We start from the raw sequence: 19,537 nt of genomic DNA, 5'->3' as shown, positions 1-19,537 counted from the left end.
TAGGTTCTACATCTTGAATTTCTATGAAGTGAGCATTAAATTATTAGATTTGTCGTAGCTGTTGTTCTTAAAGCGTTTCAGCCACTAAACTCGATTCTAAATGCAAAAATAAGATTGCAGTTTTCAATATTTTAAAAATTTTTCTGTTTTCAAAATAAATTATGTTCTCTCTGTTTTCAAAACAAATGTATATTTTTTAAACTTTTAACGACAAACATATTTTTTGAGTTATTAGACTGTAATCAAAAGTTTTAGTAGTTTTACCCATGTGTAAACGTAAATATGAACACGTTCTCTTAAAACGTACTCCACGACGGCATCCCTGCTGATGAATTCACTTATTCGCATACGAGTTTAACCATTTCTATGTAATGCCTTATGTTAAATTGCTTCCAGAATACCACGAGTACGTCGTGCTTTCCTTCATTTAGTGCTTTATTTGCAGAGATGTAAACATGATGTCATAATAGGCTTAATGATTCCATGATCCATTGTTTGGATTAAGGAAATGGTGTTCTGTGAAAGTAATAAAACCTCTACCTTTGAATGCAATATTTAGAAGGCGTCAGCATCGTGTCCTGGGCATTATCGATAATTATGCGAACTTAAAGGCTCAGGTTTCCCTGTTCTAAGCAACGTGTGACTTCATTAGCTACCGTAATTATCCAATTTTTTATTATTCGGATAAACTGTGGCCTTCCTTACACCGAATAACTGTACTTTATTTACGTTTAAGATTTAAACCACTTTCACTCGAATGTCTGGATTCTCGACATCTAATTAACCTCACGAAACACTCCGGTATGGAACAGACAATTGAATGGAAGTTCTCCGAGTGATGCGCTTCATTAAATTTATTGCATCTACTTCTTCTGTATAGGGGGCGTGAGAGCTAAACAATGCTGTCTGTCTCCTGGCAACGGAGCGCCCGCCGCCCGCTTTTCATTTCTACCCTTTTCGGTTCTAGGGTTTTTGTTTCCGCTTTTCATTTCGGCGAGACGGCGAAATCCGTAATAGACGATCGGAAGAGTTCGTAGGGGACGTGGTCGTTTCCGTAATTAACGGCTTGGGAAATTAAGACGAATGGAAGAGGATCATAATATTTAAAATGAGCAAAGAGAGTTTCATTTCTGTGTATCCTCATTTCTTGACAGCTAAGTTTCACGAAATTGTAAGTTAGCCCGCTTATAGGGATAAACGTTATAAGGCAAATCTTATAACGCAGTTCAATCCAGATTACATGATATTTTGCTGGTTTGCATTTTCTAAATTTATTCACAAACAACGAACCGACAAATATGTTAAACCAAAGAAAGCAATCTCCCGTATATGTACATGTATATCTATTTATCTATAAAGAAGAATGTCTGTTTGTGTGTTTATTTGTTTGTTCGCGATACACTCAGTCACTACTATAGCTATGGTCAGCACACTTTCTACAATTCTTCTCTGGGTCCTGGAAAAGGCCGATGTCCACCTTTTTAAAAAAAAAAAAAAAAAAAAAAAAACCATATATTTCAATTGAATTTAACGAACTTCTGATTCAAACCTCAGCGATCTGAAAGCTTTGCACTGCCACTTTGCAAAAGCGTAAGATATAAATGTTTCAAATTTAATCAGAATGGTGGGCGATATAAAAAAAATGTGTTGCCACTCGGGAAGATGCAATTATATTAATTTGTCTCGAATTCAATAAAAACTCGGTTTTTTAAGAGAAATGTGTTGCACTGCCCAATTTAAACATTTGAAAGTGTGTTATCGTTCAGCAATGCGTAAAGTATTTAATTTTCACGCAATAACAAGTACACATCATTATGCATGTTATTGCATCACATGCATTTTCTTTCCTTTTGAAATTGAATTTGTAACAGTCCTCACAAAGCGTTACTTTTGTTGTGAAATCAATTATGGCCCTAAACGGAAACTAGACTCGATTGCACCTCAAGCACGAAAACAGCGTGCTTTAGACAGGGGAACAGACTAAGAGACACTGAAAACAGATTGAGAGTTGCTGAGATAGCGGAATAAACAATAATTAGAGAAGGATTACAACGGTATCAATCTCTCTGTTGTTAGATATATTGTAAGGATCCGAAGTTTTACTAACGTTTATTTTATTTTAAAACTGTACTATCACTTCTTATTTTCTACTTCCGGCCAGAACTGCATGCTTTAACTTGTTTATGGAAATTGTCTTGCTAACGCCAAGTACTTAAGTTGTGGCTTTTTGCCAAGCGACAGAGGAAGGAGTTATAGGAAGCAAGGCGCTTGCCACTGTAGTTTTACCGAGTTTTCACTCTGTTGCTGGTTGCCTTTATGGCCAGAGGTTTAGCCCTCTTTTTATTTGCGAACGTATCGTAGTTTAAGCAGCTCGGCGTACTACATACGAACCTTTCATTAAATAAAGGCCAATCTTAGTGCTAGGCATTTGTATACTAATTCAAAATTAGATTTTAGTTAGAGTTTTAGTTAGTAGTTTTATATTCTTACGTTCAGACCACGAGTGGTTGGTCTCTGTATTCCGAAGTTTCGGAAATACCTGTAAAAGATAGAAAATAAAGGGTTTCGTATACCCTTCCTGCTTGTGTTGTCTATTTCAAACCTTCCTGAACATAGCTTGAGTAAGCTCCCTGTTACTATTCAGGACCATTCATGTTTCCAGAGCAAATCAAGAGAAATACAAGTCCTGATAATGTTACTCTCAGTCTTACTTAATTGGAATCAGGTACTTCCACTAGTCTACATATATATATATAGGGTGGTTCAAAACTATATGTCAAAAATGTACAGGTAGGTAGAGGGAACCTGATTAAGAAGATTTCGTATAGGAATGTGTGTGCGATAATGATGCATTAAAGCGCTAGCACGAAAAGTAGGGCAGGGAACCACAACTTGTGTCGTTAGGCCTCGGATAACGGTTTGTTACATTTTGAAATGTATCCCCGGATAATAAAGGAATTGTTCAAATTAATTGAATGTGTTGGTGTTTAGTTTCAAATAATCTTTCTATATTGATAAATTCAAGATACATAGAAGCATGGAAATACACACAAATTAGAATCAGAATTAGGATTTTTAATTCAAATGACTTCATGCGATGTTTCAAATGGCAAATCGTTTGATGGCCATCAAACGTAAAGGGATAGATATGCCTTCGTGCAGACGTTGTTGCTGTTGTCGACTAATACTCACTTGTGTGAGCTATAGTCAGCCCAAGCCCACGAAATTCCTCGTGGCAAGGAGTGAAAGATACGCCTGGTCGTTGGCAACCGCTTTGTGCACCATACAGGCCACGCAGACGTTTTAAGGATATGAGAGAAAACCACGAAAACTCAATTCAACCCCATCAGTTCGCTAGGATTTGAACCTCTTGTAATTACTACTACAGCCTGCAAACTTCCCGTGGATTTCCATATGGCCTTCATTACTCTCAGGGATTAACAAAGTTTTGCTTCTAGTTTGAGAAAACTCGGGCTTGAATTGTTTTATTTTTGGTAATATTTCGCTGCATTCCATTGTTATTATAGCTGTGCTACATGATTTATTATAGAATCCAGGACACCTACCACCCTGTCTCCAAATACAATGTGTACCTTGCTTCACGCTGCTTCAGACATGCCTAAAAATAATGATTTAAGGCTCTACAACGATAACTGAAATAAGTTTGCAAATGAAGATCAGAATGTGAACTATAAACAAATGCACGTGCGATCATCAGAAGGACAAAATAAAATAAAAACAATAAATATACGAATAGCAATAAACTATAATTTTGCATTTGAGGAGAAAATTAACACAATTTTCACGGTAAATTTTGCTAATTCATGTAGGGATGGATTGGCCACGTAGTGCCGGCATCTAGTAAGGCGGAGCGTGTAAGCCGCATGAAACTAGTTGACCCTGGATAATTCACATCGCAGATTACTACATTTGCAAACAATATCTCAAAATATAAAAATTATATTATATGATTTAGCGATGACGAATTTTGATAGATATTCCTACGGTGAAATATCAGCAAAGCTATTGTTTTAAAAGGCATGACTTTTTTTCAAAAGATGCAATCGAATGACATCTTATCTGTTCTCAGATACGTAAAACTATGACGAAGATAACATAACCTGGACATAACCTGGACGAAAGACATAACCTGGACATAATCATTTTCAAATTACTCTCCTAATCGGGATTGTAGTGCTTATGTTGTATGGGATATTTGCTATGTGGCAACGAATTTTCGCTTCCGATACAAACAATAGTATCATAGGTAAAAATATTAGAAGAAACCTTTCTGTAACAGAAACACGTTACGTATAGCTATAATTTTCACAAATGCTGGAAACTCTCTAGTTTGCATAAAACTGCAGCCAATGGGAAAACGAGAGGATCTTCCACATTGCTGAGGCCTCTTCAGTAGCCGAGCGGTTAAAAACTGCTTAATATTATTAGTTCCTCCCAAATTCGAACCCGTGTAATTTCACATCCCCCCCAACCATGTAAAAGGACTGGGTGAATTACTGATTTCTGCAATTTTTTATATATGTGACGTGAATGCAAACTAGTTTCCCATTGAAAGTTCCTCACGAAGGCATATCTCTTCTTAGATAGAGAGTTCTCGTTTGCCTTGCCATATTAAAAATATCTACCTAGGCAACCAATTAACACTGCTTTTTTTCTTATTTAAATGGAACTCATTTAGAATACCTTTTATGGTTTTGAAAAGAAATGTAATAAAATACGTGGTTTGAAATATCACAGAAGTGTGGTTTGAAGTATATTTTTAATACGATTAAAAGACTGCATAAAAGATTGCATAAATAAAATAGCCTAATACTTTCTGTTTCCATTCTGCGTGAGTTTTCAGCATTTTCCCCTTCCTAAAGCATGCATTTATTTTTATTAATATCAAGATTTTGAAGAATTGTTAAAATATAAGCTCAGATTTCGAAAAGTAAGTTAAAGAAATTTCTGATTTTTCAAAAAGCAAAAGCTTCAGAAAAACACCATCATAACAATGTCACAAATGTTTGAAATCAGAACATGATTTAAATAGTAAATTCATCATAAAGAAAATATGTTCCAAACAGGAAAACGTAACTTACCCTGTATTGTCTATGAGAGTCAGATTGTTGCCACCAATTCCGTCTTTGGCTACTAAATTTCGAACAAAGATTCCGTACGTGTCTAAAAAGAGAAAAAAAGAACTTAGATAAAAGAATCTTGAAGCTTGTTTTTAAGAAAAATCCTTTAAACTTGAAAATTAAGAAATTTCCATTACAATTACATTTAATTAAGAAATGACATTACAATTAAGAAATTTCCATTGGCTGTGCTAGCATTCAAGGAAATACCTAATATGGACACCACATGATTTGCTTGTACGGCCTACTAAATAATACACATTTTTTGCCGCGTTTCTTTTAAACTTATTTTCTCAAATTTCATTAGGGATATATTCTTCTTTCAATTAATTCACTTCCCACTTTGCGGCAAGACAAAGATACATAAAAACCCAAAACATCTTCACTAAAGATTGTAAAATACAGAAAAACATCAAATTCAGTTAAAAACAGATTACATATAACTTTTAAAATTAAAATTAGTGTTTGTACACAATTTGGCCAGTGGAGACAAATTTTTCGGTGCACTAATCTCAGGTGCATAAACTGACTTCGTTCACTATTTTACTAAGAGTTTCAAATATAAACAAATAGCGACCTCGTTAAGTTTAGCACCACTTAAAGAACTTTTAAATTGCCGATATTTAAACCTATTGCATGCAGATTAACTAAAGGCATAAAAACCTTAACCGGATCATAAGAACAACATAATTCAATCACTTTTAAAGTAAAAGATACACAATTTACTAACATATAAGAATAAAAAATCTGAGCTCATCGATATATATATATATACTGAATGTACTCGGCCGATTGAAACCAAAAAGAGAGTTGCACAACTAGATGTTATAGCAGTCCCATATACAAAATTTCAACGTTCTGAGGCATACATACGTAGGCATACAACGTTCATACATACTGTAGGTATGCAAGTACTGACGTCGCGAAAAAGTCTCTTCTGAATCCATTTTAAAAAGTCCTTTATTCTGTCCGTACAGATGTCATGCAAAAACGTCGTTCAAGTGTATTCGAGAGCGGACAAAATGGATATTTTTGTTGAAATATGATACCCAAAATTTTTCGAGATAATAATAATTCCTGTACTTAGTAAAAAGAGATAATAATATAAAGAGTTGCCAACCGGCAAAATTAAATTCTTATTACTCAATAAAATTGATTAATTTTTTTTTTTAATATTTCATGTTTATCCCTACATTTTCCGGGAGGAGTAAGTGAAACTGTGCAAATGAAAATTATCAAATTATTAGAAAAAGTATATAACCCTTTGAAAAAAATTAAAATCAGATGTACATACAGACGCTTGCAATCTACATGTCACAAGGAAATTTCATCATAATCTTTTTCTTATAATTAATTGAAAAGATAATGGAGACTGAAGCGATTTTATTTTTGATGCAGTTGGTAATGGACAGAGTACGTTTTAAATTTCGTTATTGATATGCTTATTAAAATATATTTTGACTCTCACATTTGGGGTATAGAATAAAATTTTTTGCAAAATGAATTTAGGATATAAATGAAAAATAACCTTTTCATTCAGCTTCTCACATAATGTATTCTCAGACTGTTACCATTCGCCAGAGTGTAAGATTATTAACATTTATCTTCCATTTTAAATACGGAAGTGGTTTACTTAAAAACGTAAGCGATTTAAAAGCAACTACGTATTTCCTGATGATTTAAATGTTTATTTAATTTTTAGCAATCTATATAAATGAAACAATTTGCAGTGTATCACGTAGATGACTTTTAGAATATGTTCAACATTACTCTAATGAAACCATAATGTTTCTGTTTCAGTATATTACGTACTTCGGAACAGAATAAAGTTTGCATATCGACTAATAATGGATTTTATAAAATTGCAATATACCTGTACTGCTCTTAATAACCTTATAGAGGAATACATTTTTTTGTATTACGAGAGATTATCGAAATGTTCATAAAAGGAAAATAAAATCGGGGAAGATTTACAAGGAAATTTACGCATTGTTATGTAGCCCTATATATAAGACTTAATGAGAAATCTGCAGTTTATAGAATAATATATTTGTTTAAATATACATAAGTTTGAATCATGAACGGAAATTCTAAAGATCGACGAAACTGAAGTTCGAGTTGTGCTAAAGTACTTATATGTGAAACACATCGTAGACGCAGGATATTGATAAGATTTTTATGTGACACAACTTTTAAAGAATTATTAACAACAATTTGTTTCGGAAAAACGCTTCTGAAAATGATCCACACCATGGTACTTTATTTACAACACAAACAAAGGAAATGACTGCCAAAGGGAAAAAAATCAAAATGCTATCTATACAAATGATTATTGGCCACGTAACAGAGACTGGATATTTTCCACTGGTAACAAACAGTCTATTTTAAGAAAATATGCCAAATATTACAAAAATTTCAACCTGATTGGTGTTCAGAATGATAATGATGGCAGAGAAAACAGAATATGCGTAGATTTTGAAATTAACGTTTTCGACAGAGCGTTTTTATCGAGATATGTGACAGGGGATGAAATGTAGATAGTAAACAGCAGAGCATCTAGGAACAGGCCTCTTCTCTTATCAGCAAGAAGTTTCATGGGACAATATCATACGCTTTACTTAAGGCCAACATTTTCTGAAATATCAAACAGCTGTTGTTACAAGAGAGTAAATCTGAATTAGTTTTAGAAATAAAAATTCAAAGGACATAATACAAATGAAAACTGTCGATCACTGGTGATCTTCGGTCATTAGTGACTTATGATTACTGGCTATCAATGCATAAAGTCACTAGTGTGTGAGGCCGTGTAGTAAATTTAAATAAAAATGTTAATTAAATGAAATAAAGGGGCACTTTTGATATTAACCGAAAGTCATCGGCAACCCTGTAACTGTAGCTGGTCACTGATAACTTATGAGCTTTCAACCACTCATGAGTATAGGGTAGGGCAATGTTGTTGCAGTGGCAAGATCTGCCAAAGCAGTGGAATGGTAAACATTTCGTAACGTAAAGTAATGCAATATGTTTTAAAAGATTCCATTAATGACAATTCTACCATCGAAATCTAGATATTAGAAAGGAGTTGAATGTCTTTACGGCAGAATTTATATACTTCTGATGGCTGGTTTATAGAGCAGTATGAAAAATTTTCTCCCAAAAATTATGCTCACTGCAGAAACATTGGAAAATATTGTTGCAAAATGGCCAGCTGTGGTAAGATAGATTTCCCGCAAAGCGGGATCACGGTTGCTATATTTGGCTCAAAATAACCCATTTGGCGCATTCTAGAACGCATTCTTAGCGGTTTTCTCGGGAATATTCTGGAAGGTAGGTTAAAGATATATATACCGTGCCTGTACTCGTAATAGTAGTGTCTTGAGTCAGAGAGCTTGAGAGTGATCAACTGAGTCTGGAGCTGTGCTTTAATGCTTAGCTGTCTTCACCATTATAGCCTGATATCCTGAGGACTGCTATGCTGAATGTTTCAGCGTGTTTGTAGTAGTTTTTCGACGACACTATATGTGTCTTCGGAACTTTCCCGTGTAATACTTGCGTAATAGTAAATTCACCATCATGTTAACATCAATTACTCCAAATCCACGAACCCGTAGATCGCAACATGTTTTGCGACCCCTTCCCTAAAACAAAATTCTATGAGAGGAATTTTTTTTTTCTAATTATTCGGTTCAACTAGTACAATTTTTTTATAACCTTTGTTTAGCTCACCCATGGTATTTGTCGCTATGGTCAAAAATTTGTCATCGATTTTTAAAATACTTCCTAATCGAGTTCAAATTTTATACACGCGCTGCTTGTTGATGACAATACAAAGTGATAAAGTGATTTTTTTTTCAAATTTCAATTTATATTATCTAAATTCATTACTGAAACGACTTTCGCATGTATCATCTTTTAACAAACAAATCAAAATTTCAGAATTTTGCTGTTTACACCATCGAATAGAGCGAGAAAATATCTCTTAATATGAAAATTTTAATTTATCTCTTAATATGAAAATTTTAACCTAATTTCTGATTTTTTAAATTTTATTTATTTATTTTTTATTTTATTTTATTATTATTTTTGGGGGGGTTGTTTAATTTTCGAAAATCGCCTGATTATTTTCGACGATTTAACGATTATTATCTTAAAAGTGAAATCTCTCAGTATGTATCAGATATACAGCTGCTTTGATCTGCCACAGAACATGAAACAAACCTTTCGCTTTCTTTTAAAATAAGAATGATAAAAAGACATTTATTAGGCAATTTTCTTTTAAAATAAGAATGATAAAAAGACATTTATTAGGCAATTTTCTATGTAAAAAAAATGTAGTATTCTGAAATAGAAGGGGGGAAATAGGTTCATCTTTAGCATCGCTTGCAAACATAGTTTTAAGTTTACGGTGCAATTAAATCACATGATTTTTCTTGCTTCCGTACAGATTTCTCTAAAGTTGATTTTGTTTATTTATCATATTATACGTTTTTATCTCACCCGCGGTGTTTGTCGCTATGCCAAAAGTTTTCCATCTATTTTTAAACTAATTCCTGATAAGCTATCGAATTCGAAAGTTGTACACACACTGTTTGCGGATGACACTAGAATGTGCTGAAACCATTTTTTTAAAATTTCTATTTATATTTTATGAAATTTAATGCTAAAACGATTTTCTACACATATCTTTGTTTACAAATAAACAAAGAATCTCAAATGTTTGCACCATCGGATAAGCCCCCCACAAAAAAAAAAAAAAAAGAAATAAAATTTATATTAATAAAATTTCTGATTCTTTGGAAACACCACTGGATTTCTTCGACCAATTGACAAAACAGAAAAATTGGAAACAAAACAGTGATTATTCATGGTTCGAAACGGATTTTCAGTCGAATAATTTGATTAATAACATTTCATTGAAACTATGAACGAAAAAGAAATTCCCCTACAACAAACTTCGATACAATAAATTACTGAATTGAAAGAAGAAAAATAATTTAACATATAGTTTAATCAGAATAAAAGATTAAATAATTCTCTTTATAGAACTCGTACTCAGTTTTCTATCACGAATAATAAAAGTGTGGATGCTTAAATAGCATAGTCTAATAATTGAATGGCACTGTCAAAAGTTTAAGCATTTGCTTTACTAATATATCAAGGATATAAAACTACAGAGGAATATTGCTAAGACAATTATTTAATCTTATGTTCCTGTTAAACTATATAATAAATTAATTGTGACACTTAACTTACTAATTTTTTTATTAAAAGCTTATTTGATAATTTTTTAACCATTCTTTTTTTACACCTTTTTTTTTTTACGAATCTTATGATCAATCCTCGAGCTTAATAAACCATTTCAATCGAACGTTGCGCAATTTTTTAATGAATATTTCCTTGCAAACCGGAAAGACGTACTTCCAAACTCATTGTCCTATTGAATCGAAACAAAAGCTATTTCCATTTCAAGATCGACTACGCGATACCTCCTCAAAAATTATCATTAAAATGTAATTTTATCTCCCTTGCACGAAATCCGAATAATAGATCTCTTTTATCGTCGATCACGAAAACATTGTATTCCGTTTAAAGGATTTCGCAGAAGCACAATTAATAATTTTCCTCAATGCATCGCTGCAAACGATCGTTTTTCCGGAAACAATAATTTTGTTCCTGTCGTACCCCCTGGAACACCCGTTATTCATTCGCGCGGTCGAAGCAAATTGTTTTCCAATTGCGCTTAACGATGCGTTCCTCCTCCCCCCCTAGCGCAATAACGAAATGCCAACGTTTTAAGGTAACAGCGTGAGAAAGCGTTATCTAGTGATTTGTTTAAATGCGGATGCGTATCGTTTGCATGTAACAAACAAGCAAGCTGGCAGAAATGGGGCTGTTTTCAGCATTAGTTTTGTTAGCGGTGTTTTCAACATTCTGGGTTGTGCTTGGAATATAAAATACTCCTCATGCAACGTGCTTCTGAATTTTAATTGAACCAAGAGCATACTGCAGTCCCTACAAACACATATAAAGTTTGCATTAGTTCAGAAGGTGTAAAGATATATCTTTATATATATATGCCGCTTAAGTGTTTGTCGCCGATAATTTATTGTAGCCACTCTGAAAAATGACGTGGAAATTAATGTTTTCGCAGTTTTTAATTAATATCTCACCGATTGAAGTCGTACGAAGATGTGAAACGGTATCGATGCATTCGGAGAATTTTTTGGAATCCGACGATACGCGTCTCGAATTTCAACTCGGCGCCGTTCCGTAGATATTCCAGAAAAAAAAAAAATTGGCACGTAGCCAAATCCCTCTAATAGGGGAAAACCCAAGAAAGAAAGTAGAAAATGTAGGGAAAGCGTAGGAGAAAAATTAGTTTTTAATTAATATCTCGGCTAATTGAAGTCCCACGAAGACGCGAATGGTCAAAATGGCATGCCACGGACCTGCGGAATCCAACAGTGTGCTTCGCTAAGCCAGGGAGCCAGCCGTTTCAGAGAAGATGCTTTTACTTCACCCCATATATATATATATATATACACATAATTTATCAAGCAAAGCAGTAATAACAATTTTTAAAAAAACCAATTTTGGTCTAGAAAACATCTTGCGCAATATGCTGCAAAATAAGTAAAATATAAAAATTGTAGTAAGCTCGCCTAAAAGTTACCAAGAGCTGCTGCTCCAAAAGGTTTAACACGTTTTCAAAAAATTAATACACATGAAAATCAAATCATTAGACATGTAAAACATTAATAAAATTAAAAAACAGAAAAAAGTTAAAAAGTAAGCGGAAAAAGGTAAATTAGCCCAATTCGACTTCCAAACAGGCTTTTCAAGGGAAATTTCATTTATTTGAACGTCGAATCAAGCTAACCCCATTACGCGTTTCGCCGAAACAGACAATTGAAACTTTTTTGCTAAACATTTTTTTTTAATTTAGACAAAGTGTCTTGGAAATTTTAATAGTCTCAATTCTCTGTTCCAATTTCCCGACACGTCCGCACAGAATGACACATTAAGGTGTTAAAATACGTTAATCAAAACCTAAACTTCCTAAATCTAGACTAAAATTAAAATCAAAAACAAAAATAAATAGCGATGAGCTATTAGTCCTAAAAATACAAAAACATACGGGCTGGGCCTGCAAGCTTAAAGATTAACAATTTAATTTTTAAAATAATAGATTTCAGAAAACTGTAATGAAAACCTGTAATTAATATAAAATAAAACAAAAATTAAGAAGAGAACAAACTCAGTGGGTCTTGCTAAGACCAAGAAAAAGTTGTAACAAAAGAAACAAAAACTGACCTTTGGCGATGCAAAGCTGTCCCTCTTAAAACTTGTTGAAAAATGGCTGCTATACTTCTAGTGTCTTCATTTGGATGACGTACGTAGGGGGGAGCGAAGTGCTGTGGGCGTTTAGCCAATGCGAAGAGATTTTCGTTATCTGCAACTCGTATCCTATTATCGAAGAGGGCCGGAAACCTCGGAAACCGTGTAAAGATCTCAAAAATGGCGCTTGGCTTGTAGTAGGATGGAAAAAAATGTTTTTGAAGTGAAAATGGCTAATTCAGCTAAAACTATAAAAACTTGGCCATTAAAGCAAGAGAAAAAGGATTAGCTTGATTCGACGTTCAAATAAATGAAATTTCTCTTGAAAAGCCTGTTTGGAAGTCGAATTGGGCTAATTTACCTTTTTCCGCTTACTTTTTAACTTTTTCTGTTTTTTAATTTTATTAATGTTTTACATGTCTAATGATTTGATTTTCATGTGTATTAATCTTTTGAAAACGTGTTAAACCTTTTGGAGCAGCAGCTCTTGGTAACTTTTAGGCGAGCTTACTACAATTTTTATATACACATATATATATAACTCCATATATATATATATATATATATATATATATATATATATATATACATATATATATATATTACCCCATATATATATATATATATGGAGTGAAGTAAAATTTTAATTGAACCAATAGCATACTGCAGTCCCTACAAACATATATAAAGTTTGCATTAGTTCAGAAGGTGTAAAGATACAGATGTATATCTGTATCTTTACACCTTCTGATCTGTAAGATACAGATGTTCAGAAGATGTATATCTTTATATATATATATATGCCGCTTAAGTGTTTGTTGCCGATAATTTATTGTAGCCACTCTGAAAAATGACGTGGAAATTAACGTTTTCGCAGTTTTTAATTAATATCTCGTCGATTAAAGTCGTACGAAGATGTGAAAGGGTATCGATTATCGATGCATAATATCGATGCATAAGATATATATATATATATTTATATGTATGCGGCTTAGGTGTCTGTTTGTCACCGATAGTTTATTGGTTGCTTGCTGCTTGCGTAACTGTACTAGCCAATGGGATGAAGTTGCCACGGCACAGGGTTGCCATTTCAATTGAGACGTAGACAATTTCCTGTAAAACTAGCGTTTGCTATGACCATCAATAAGTCTCAGGGCCAAACGCTTAAGCGTGTTAAATTTTTTTTACCTGTGCCTGCATTTGGACACGGTCAACTTTATGTTACCTGTTCAAGAGTTCGTGAACGAACGGACGTAAAATTAAAAATAATGAATGGTCCTCTGCAAGGCGAGCTTAAAAATGATGGAAAGATCTACACAAGAAATGTTGTGTACAAAGAGATCTTTGACATGTAAATTAACATTTTATTATTTAAATCACCTTTACTTATTGAGCTAGCGGTGGCTCTTAAGAAAGGTACCGCTAGTGGTTTCTGTCATTGCACTGTAATTTAAGCAATTAAGCAAGTAGAAGGGGGAAACCCCGTGGGACAGTAAGCAAAGAGGCGTTCTCGCCGCCTGCCCTGGTTAATTAAGTTTAATTAGAAACATCTTTTATGAATTACAGTGATATCGCAAATGTTCATAAGAGCAACAAACTGAACATATTGCAGATTAAATATATTCTAAATTATACTAATTAGACACTGAAAAATTTTATGCCGAAAATTACCGTTAGTTACGAATAATTCACTAGTTGACGGGTATTAGAATCTGCATTTCTCTACATGCGGCAGTGCTGAAAAATAACGTCATGAAACTTTATCGTTTACGCAACCAAGTCGTTAAGCAAAGTACTTTTTACACCTTCCTATGTTGCGTTACCTGTCTCAATGTCGGAGACGACATTTTTATCGCTGTTGTCTGAGTTCATAAGTAGAAAATAATTTACGATGACTGTTCATATGTTTTAAATCAGCAAAAAATTTCTACTTTCTAAACACTGCCAAAGGTACTAAGGACTGATCTTGTTGTGCATAAGCTGTGCAAAGTTAAATACACAGAGAAAGAATTATTTTTGTTTTTCCTATCTTATTACGGTGTGGTACAATGCAGTAAATTGTTATGAACTGCTTTTATCGTTTCTATGTTGCTCAGTTTGTTAAGAAATTACAGATGGACTAGACATCAAAAATTACCTACTTAAAAAAGAGGAAGAAAAATTTAATTTCTTATATTTCGCACAATAGCAACGCGTACTAAATCAAATAGTTAATAAATGCAGGGTGTAACGTAACACAACGTAATAATCCGAAGACTTTCCGAAGATTCTGCTTAGGACATTTCAAGTGCGTTGGTCCTTAGTGGCATTTTCGTTGAGTGCCATTTAGAGTCAAGGCATGAGTCACCCGTGTTGGAACCTAAATCAGGGACATGAACACCCTATTTTTCTATGCTTTTTAAATGAGATCAACGATAATCAAGGAGTCGACTGGTGGTGCATAGCATAATATGCACCGGTACTTGAGATGCATAATCAAGATTACATTGATTACAGAAGAATGTATTAATAAAATTTATAATTAATTGTTTACTGATATAAATAGTTTACTGATAATATTTATAATTAATTGTTTACTGATATATCATGTAGTAAGGAAGAAATAATATTAAATAAATATAAGAGAAAATAGACAGTTATTCAATATATTTTTTAATTTGTAAATGTTTTGTATAAAATATACAATGTATAAAATAAAATGTAAGAAAACTTTACAAAAATGATACGAAAAACGCAAAACTGGAGCAGGAAATAAGAAACTAGGTTAGTAATTTAAGAGTTGCGTTAAGCACGCGAAATATTTTTTAAAATTCATCAATACATCAAACGCAGCCATCATATTACGTAAAACTGAAGTTTTGTGCAATTAAAATTTGTGATTTTGTTTCTGGAAACTTGTTTGCATTTTTAAAATTAGTAATAACTACAACAATAATAATAAAACACAGTAGAGTCCCGAAAACTCGGCCTAATGTTGAAAAGGCGGCCGAGTTGGTGAAAATGCCATGCTATTAGGAAAGGTTTCAAAATGTATAAGTACGAGTGCTTTCTCAGAAAATACAGTATTTGTATGTATTGGTTGCTTGAGAATACAAACATTTACAGAGAATTCTACATTGTAACTCAAACCACCAAAATACTCTTAAACAAAGGAAAAGTGCGTACTTTATGAAGAGCCTTTATTAATGAAATTTAATGAATACATACTGTACAATAATTTATCTGATAAGACAGACCTCAGAAAAATACTTTCTGAAGGCATAAAGCTGTCTATAATGAAACCTAACTAGCCGACTTTGCAGTCCTCAAAGTCGACGTCTTCATCATTTTCCGGAATTTCTTCATTAACTCTGATAACAATAGTAAGTTTTGAATCGGACATAATATCTTGCTCGGTATCATTCAGAAACCATTGTTCGATGTCATTTACATCGGCTTTTGCACATCCAAGGAACCTTTTTCCAGGAGGTCGAGTAAGTTTATATTTTCTGCATCATCATGTTCACTGAATACATTTCCTTCGTGATCAAGTAGTTTTCGCCAGGAACGAACTAGTTTTAATAACTTCAACTTGTTCCAAGCGTTCGCCATTCATCTAACCACATCTAATAGGTTATTTTTTTTTAAGTTCTGGATAAGACCTTGACCATCACTGTTTGCAGAAAGAAGAGAGGATAACAGCTTGCGCCTATATCTTCTCTTGAGACTTAACTTCTTGGTCTATTGGCGTACATAACGCTGTGACATTGGGTGGTATAAACATTGCTCGTATGTCCCCATGCTTTTACTCTTCAGTGTCTGGGTGCGAAGACGCGTTGTCCAAAATCAGAATAGCCTTCCTTGGCAACTTTTAGATTTTAGAAACCGCTCAACCGGTGGAAAAGATACTTCATGGAACCATTTTTTAAAATTGCACAGCTTATCCAGGCATTTGACTGATTTAGATACCAAACAGAAAGTTTATACATTTCAATGTGTGTGTGGTTTCTTGATTTTCATATGACACCAAGTTTTAATTTGTGGTCACCTGTTGCATTACTACATACTAGGATTGTTATCCTCTCCTTGCTCCTTTTAAAACCAAGGGCTGACTGTTCTTCCTTGAAAGCAAGACTTTTCGCTGCTAACAGTTTATAATTTAACCCTGTTTCATCAGAATTGTACAAGCACTCTTCGGTTAAACCTTCAATAAATTTCTGAGTTTCCCTTAAACGGAGATATACCCTCTGTGTCCCCAGATATTTTTTCCCACACATACTTAGTTGTCGCACTCCATATCGTTTGTCAAGCGATCATGCCAGCCAGTGCTTGCGACAAATTTAAGATAGTTGTCGTTTTTAATTCTTCATGAAATTTCAAGGTCTTCTCTTGTAAGATTTGCCCACAAATTGGTGTGTCTTTCTCTCTTGTTTAGCTAAACCAAATGTAAAGCGTTTCATTTACCTCATTAAATTCCCTTTCCGTCATGCTTTTCTTTTCTTTCAATGTTTGTGTACACAGTCTCTTAACACAACACGATTCAATTTCCATCCGCTACTTCTTCCAGTCTCCAAACGTACTTTGTCGACTCCAAAGTCCTCTGTCACTGCACTGACACTTTCTCCCTTATCCAGTCTCTTTATTGTTCCCAACTTTTGTTCCATACACACGTTCACTTGTTTTCTTTTATCGAAAGATGCCATCGCAGAGTACTGTCCAACACCCACAAACTTTGAAACAGCTCTGAACAATACAGTACAGTCATTCACATCGAGTTAAGAACTCGACTACCTCTGGCAAAGGCTGCAGGTAGACTGATCAACTGAACAACACAGTCACGTGGTGGAGGAGTGGGAGTATGAAGCCCGACAAAGGAACGGAGGAAGAAGGGGACAAATACACGCGGGCAGTGAGCTTGAATGGGTCCGCGCGCGAGTTTTGTTTACCTGCCAGGGTGTGGCCGAGTTAAAAGCGATTTGGCCTCAAGAACATTAAAATTGAAAACTTCATGTTCACCTGTAACCAACAAGACTGCCAGTGCTGAGTCTAATAGGTAGTAATTATTGTAACCAAAATTTCGTTCGTATATACCACTGCCTTCTTTCTATCAGACTCATTCGGACCTTCGAATTTTCCATACACACGTTTAGTTAATAAATTAGTATGAATGTAATACTTTTTTTTCTTCGGCCTCAATCGTTCTTGCAAATTTTAATGATAACTTTATTTTTCGAGCAACATCAGTCATTGATACTACTGCAAATTAGCTTATTCTATTCTAAGAGTTTTTAAAAATTAAAATAAAACATTATGAATAAAGTTTTAAGGAGCAGACAATTGTTTGTTCAATGGCGCGTCCTCTTTATTTTCTACTGCGAACAAACAGTTATTGCAGAATGCTGCTAAGAGTAAGAGTGCTTGGCGAGGGTGCTCATAGATGGCCCCTTTCCAGAAAGTCGTGTTTCTTGCTGCTCTGATAGTGTGAGAACTATTCTAGATCCTTTGAGACTGCAAGAAAACACTTCGAATGATGAAGCTAAAACTATGCTTCGAGCTCAATAGCTGAAACACCTGTATCTTTTGTGGCGAGTAAAGAAGCTGTAGTTTCACACGTAAGATGGAAGAATTACCACATTTTAACATGAATAAGAAACACTTACCCAAAATAAGTGTGTTTCTTGTACACGGGTAGTATTATAGATACTAATAAATTACTTAAGTTCCCGAAACTCAGATTTCATACCTTGTAAAACCGCAAATCTTAGATCGACACCTAAAGGGTTGTGACATCATATTGGAGAAGTGCGCGTGTTATTTTAATTGATCTCTGCTTTATTCTTCCCAAAGGATTTTGCTTTATTCTCGAAAGTAAAAGCGTTCAAGAATACACATTTTGAACCATCTTCTATGGCTGGATTGAGGAGAGAGCACAGATATGGACTCTCACGGATGCCAAAGTTGAGGAGAGCAGAGCGAGGCAAAAAGGTGAAAGGGGCAAACCTGGAGTAAAGCCTTAAACACTGTATCGAAAGCCAAAACACAGACTGGTTCATCTGTTTCGACAAAGAAGATCGTGATTCAAAGAAGAATTTCCCCAAAAATAAGAAATAGCAAAGAGATAGAAGAGACAACTACTTTAAAGGCGCATCTATCCTATGCTTCCGTTTTATGAGCAGGGGAACCTACAACTTAAAGACCGGAACCAAGCTTGCTCAGAAGATGCCTAATATCTATCATGAATTTACAAAACAATAATTTGTCACATTGCAAACATGGACGAAGTTCCATTCATCTTTGATGCACTTTCCAAGAAAATTGTAGATTAGAAAATCGACAAAACAATAGTAATCAAAGTATGTGACATGAAAAGACTCATTACACATTTATCCTGATGCGACATGTTGATAGTACCGACTTGCCATTCATTCTCATTTTCAAAAGAAAGACATTTCTAAAGGAGTAGCCGCCAGATGGAGGTCTTTAGCATTTTTATGCAAAGGACTGGATGCATGAAGACGCCGCTATGCTTTGATATGTGAATATTTGGAGCAAGAGACCAGGGAAATTTTTTACGAAGCCAGCTAAGCTAGTACTAGGTCAGTTCCAGGCACATTTAACCTTTTCCCGGGGGCTGGGACATATATGTCCCGCACGTTCACTACTTTAAATGTGTCTCAAGAAATTTCAGTAAACTATGGAGATTTAAAATTTACTCCTTAATATGGATTAGAAAGTGCAATACCCTGTCGATTTGTTTTTCTGTTCCTTTCAGTTAAAATAAGTGACTAAATGGCCAAAATACATTCGAAATTGGACCCTATAGCCCACGGAAAAAGGTTAACAAATGAAGCAAAGAAGTTAGGAAAATACCCAAATGGCAGTTATTATGGGTGGTCTTTAGAAGCCAACTCTGGATGTCAGTATCAATAAACTCTTTCAGATACTAATCAGGGAGAATGGGGAAAAATGCATTCAAGATGTTAATACCAGCTGGAAAAGTCAGAAAGCTAAAATTAGTGAAATTTGCAGCTGAGTGAAGAAGTCATGGAATAGTGTGAAAAAAGGTTTTCTGAAGGGCG

The 19,537-nt window shown here is 34.3% G+C and overlaps 1 protein-coding gene across 2 annotated transcripts in view; it reads right to left on the bottom strand.

Moving 5' to 3' along the window:
• LOC118181224 (uncharacterized) overlaps positions 1-19,537 on the bottom strand; it is a 162,363-nt gene that overhangs the window by 23,124 nt on the left and 119,702 nt on the right. For both annotated transcript variants that reach the window (XM_035350310.2, XM_035350311.2), the window contains one exon: positions 5,103-5,184. In XM_035350310.2, coding sequence (XP_035206201.1) covers positions 5,103-5,184 — 82 coding nt within the window. The remainder of the gene's footprint in view (positions 1-5,102; positions 5,185-19,537) is intronic.

Source organism: Stegodyphus dumicola, chromosome 4, assembly GCF_044657685.1.
Source record: "Stegodyphus dumicola isolate Sdum_Otavi_A_Nest chromosome 4, ASM4465768v1".
Classification (NCBI taxonomy): Eukaryota; Metazoa; Arthropoda; class Arachnida; order Araneae; family Eresidae; genus Stegodyphus; species Stegodyphus dumicola.
The sequence above is the reverse complement of the archived record's forward strand: the minus strand, read 5'-3'. Positions and strand labels throughout refer to the sequence as shown.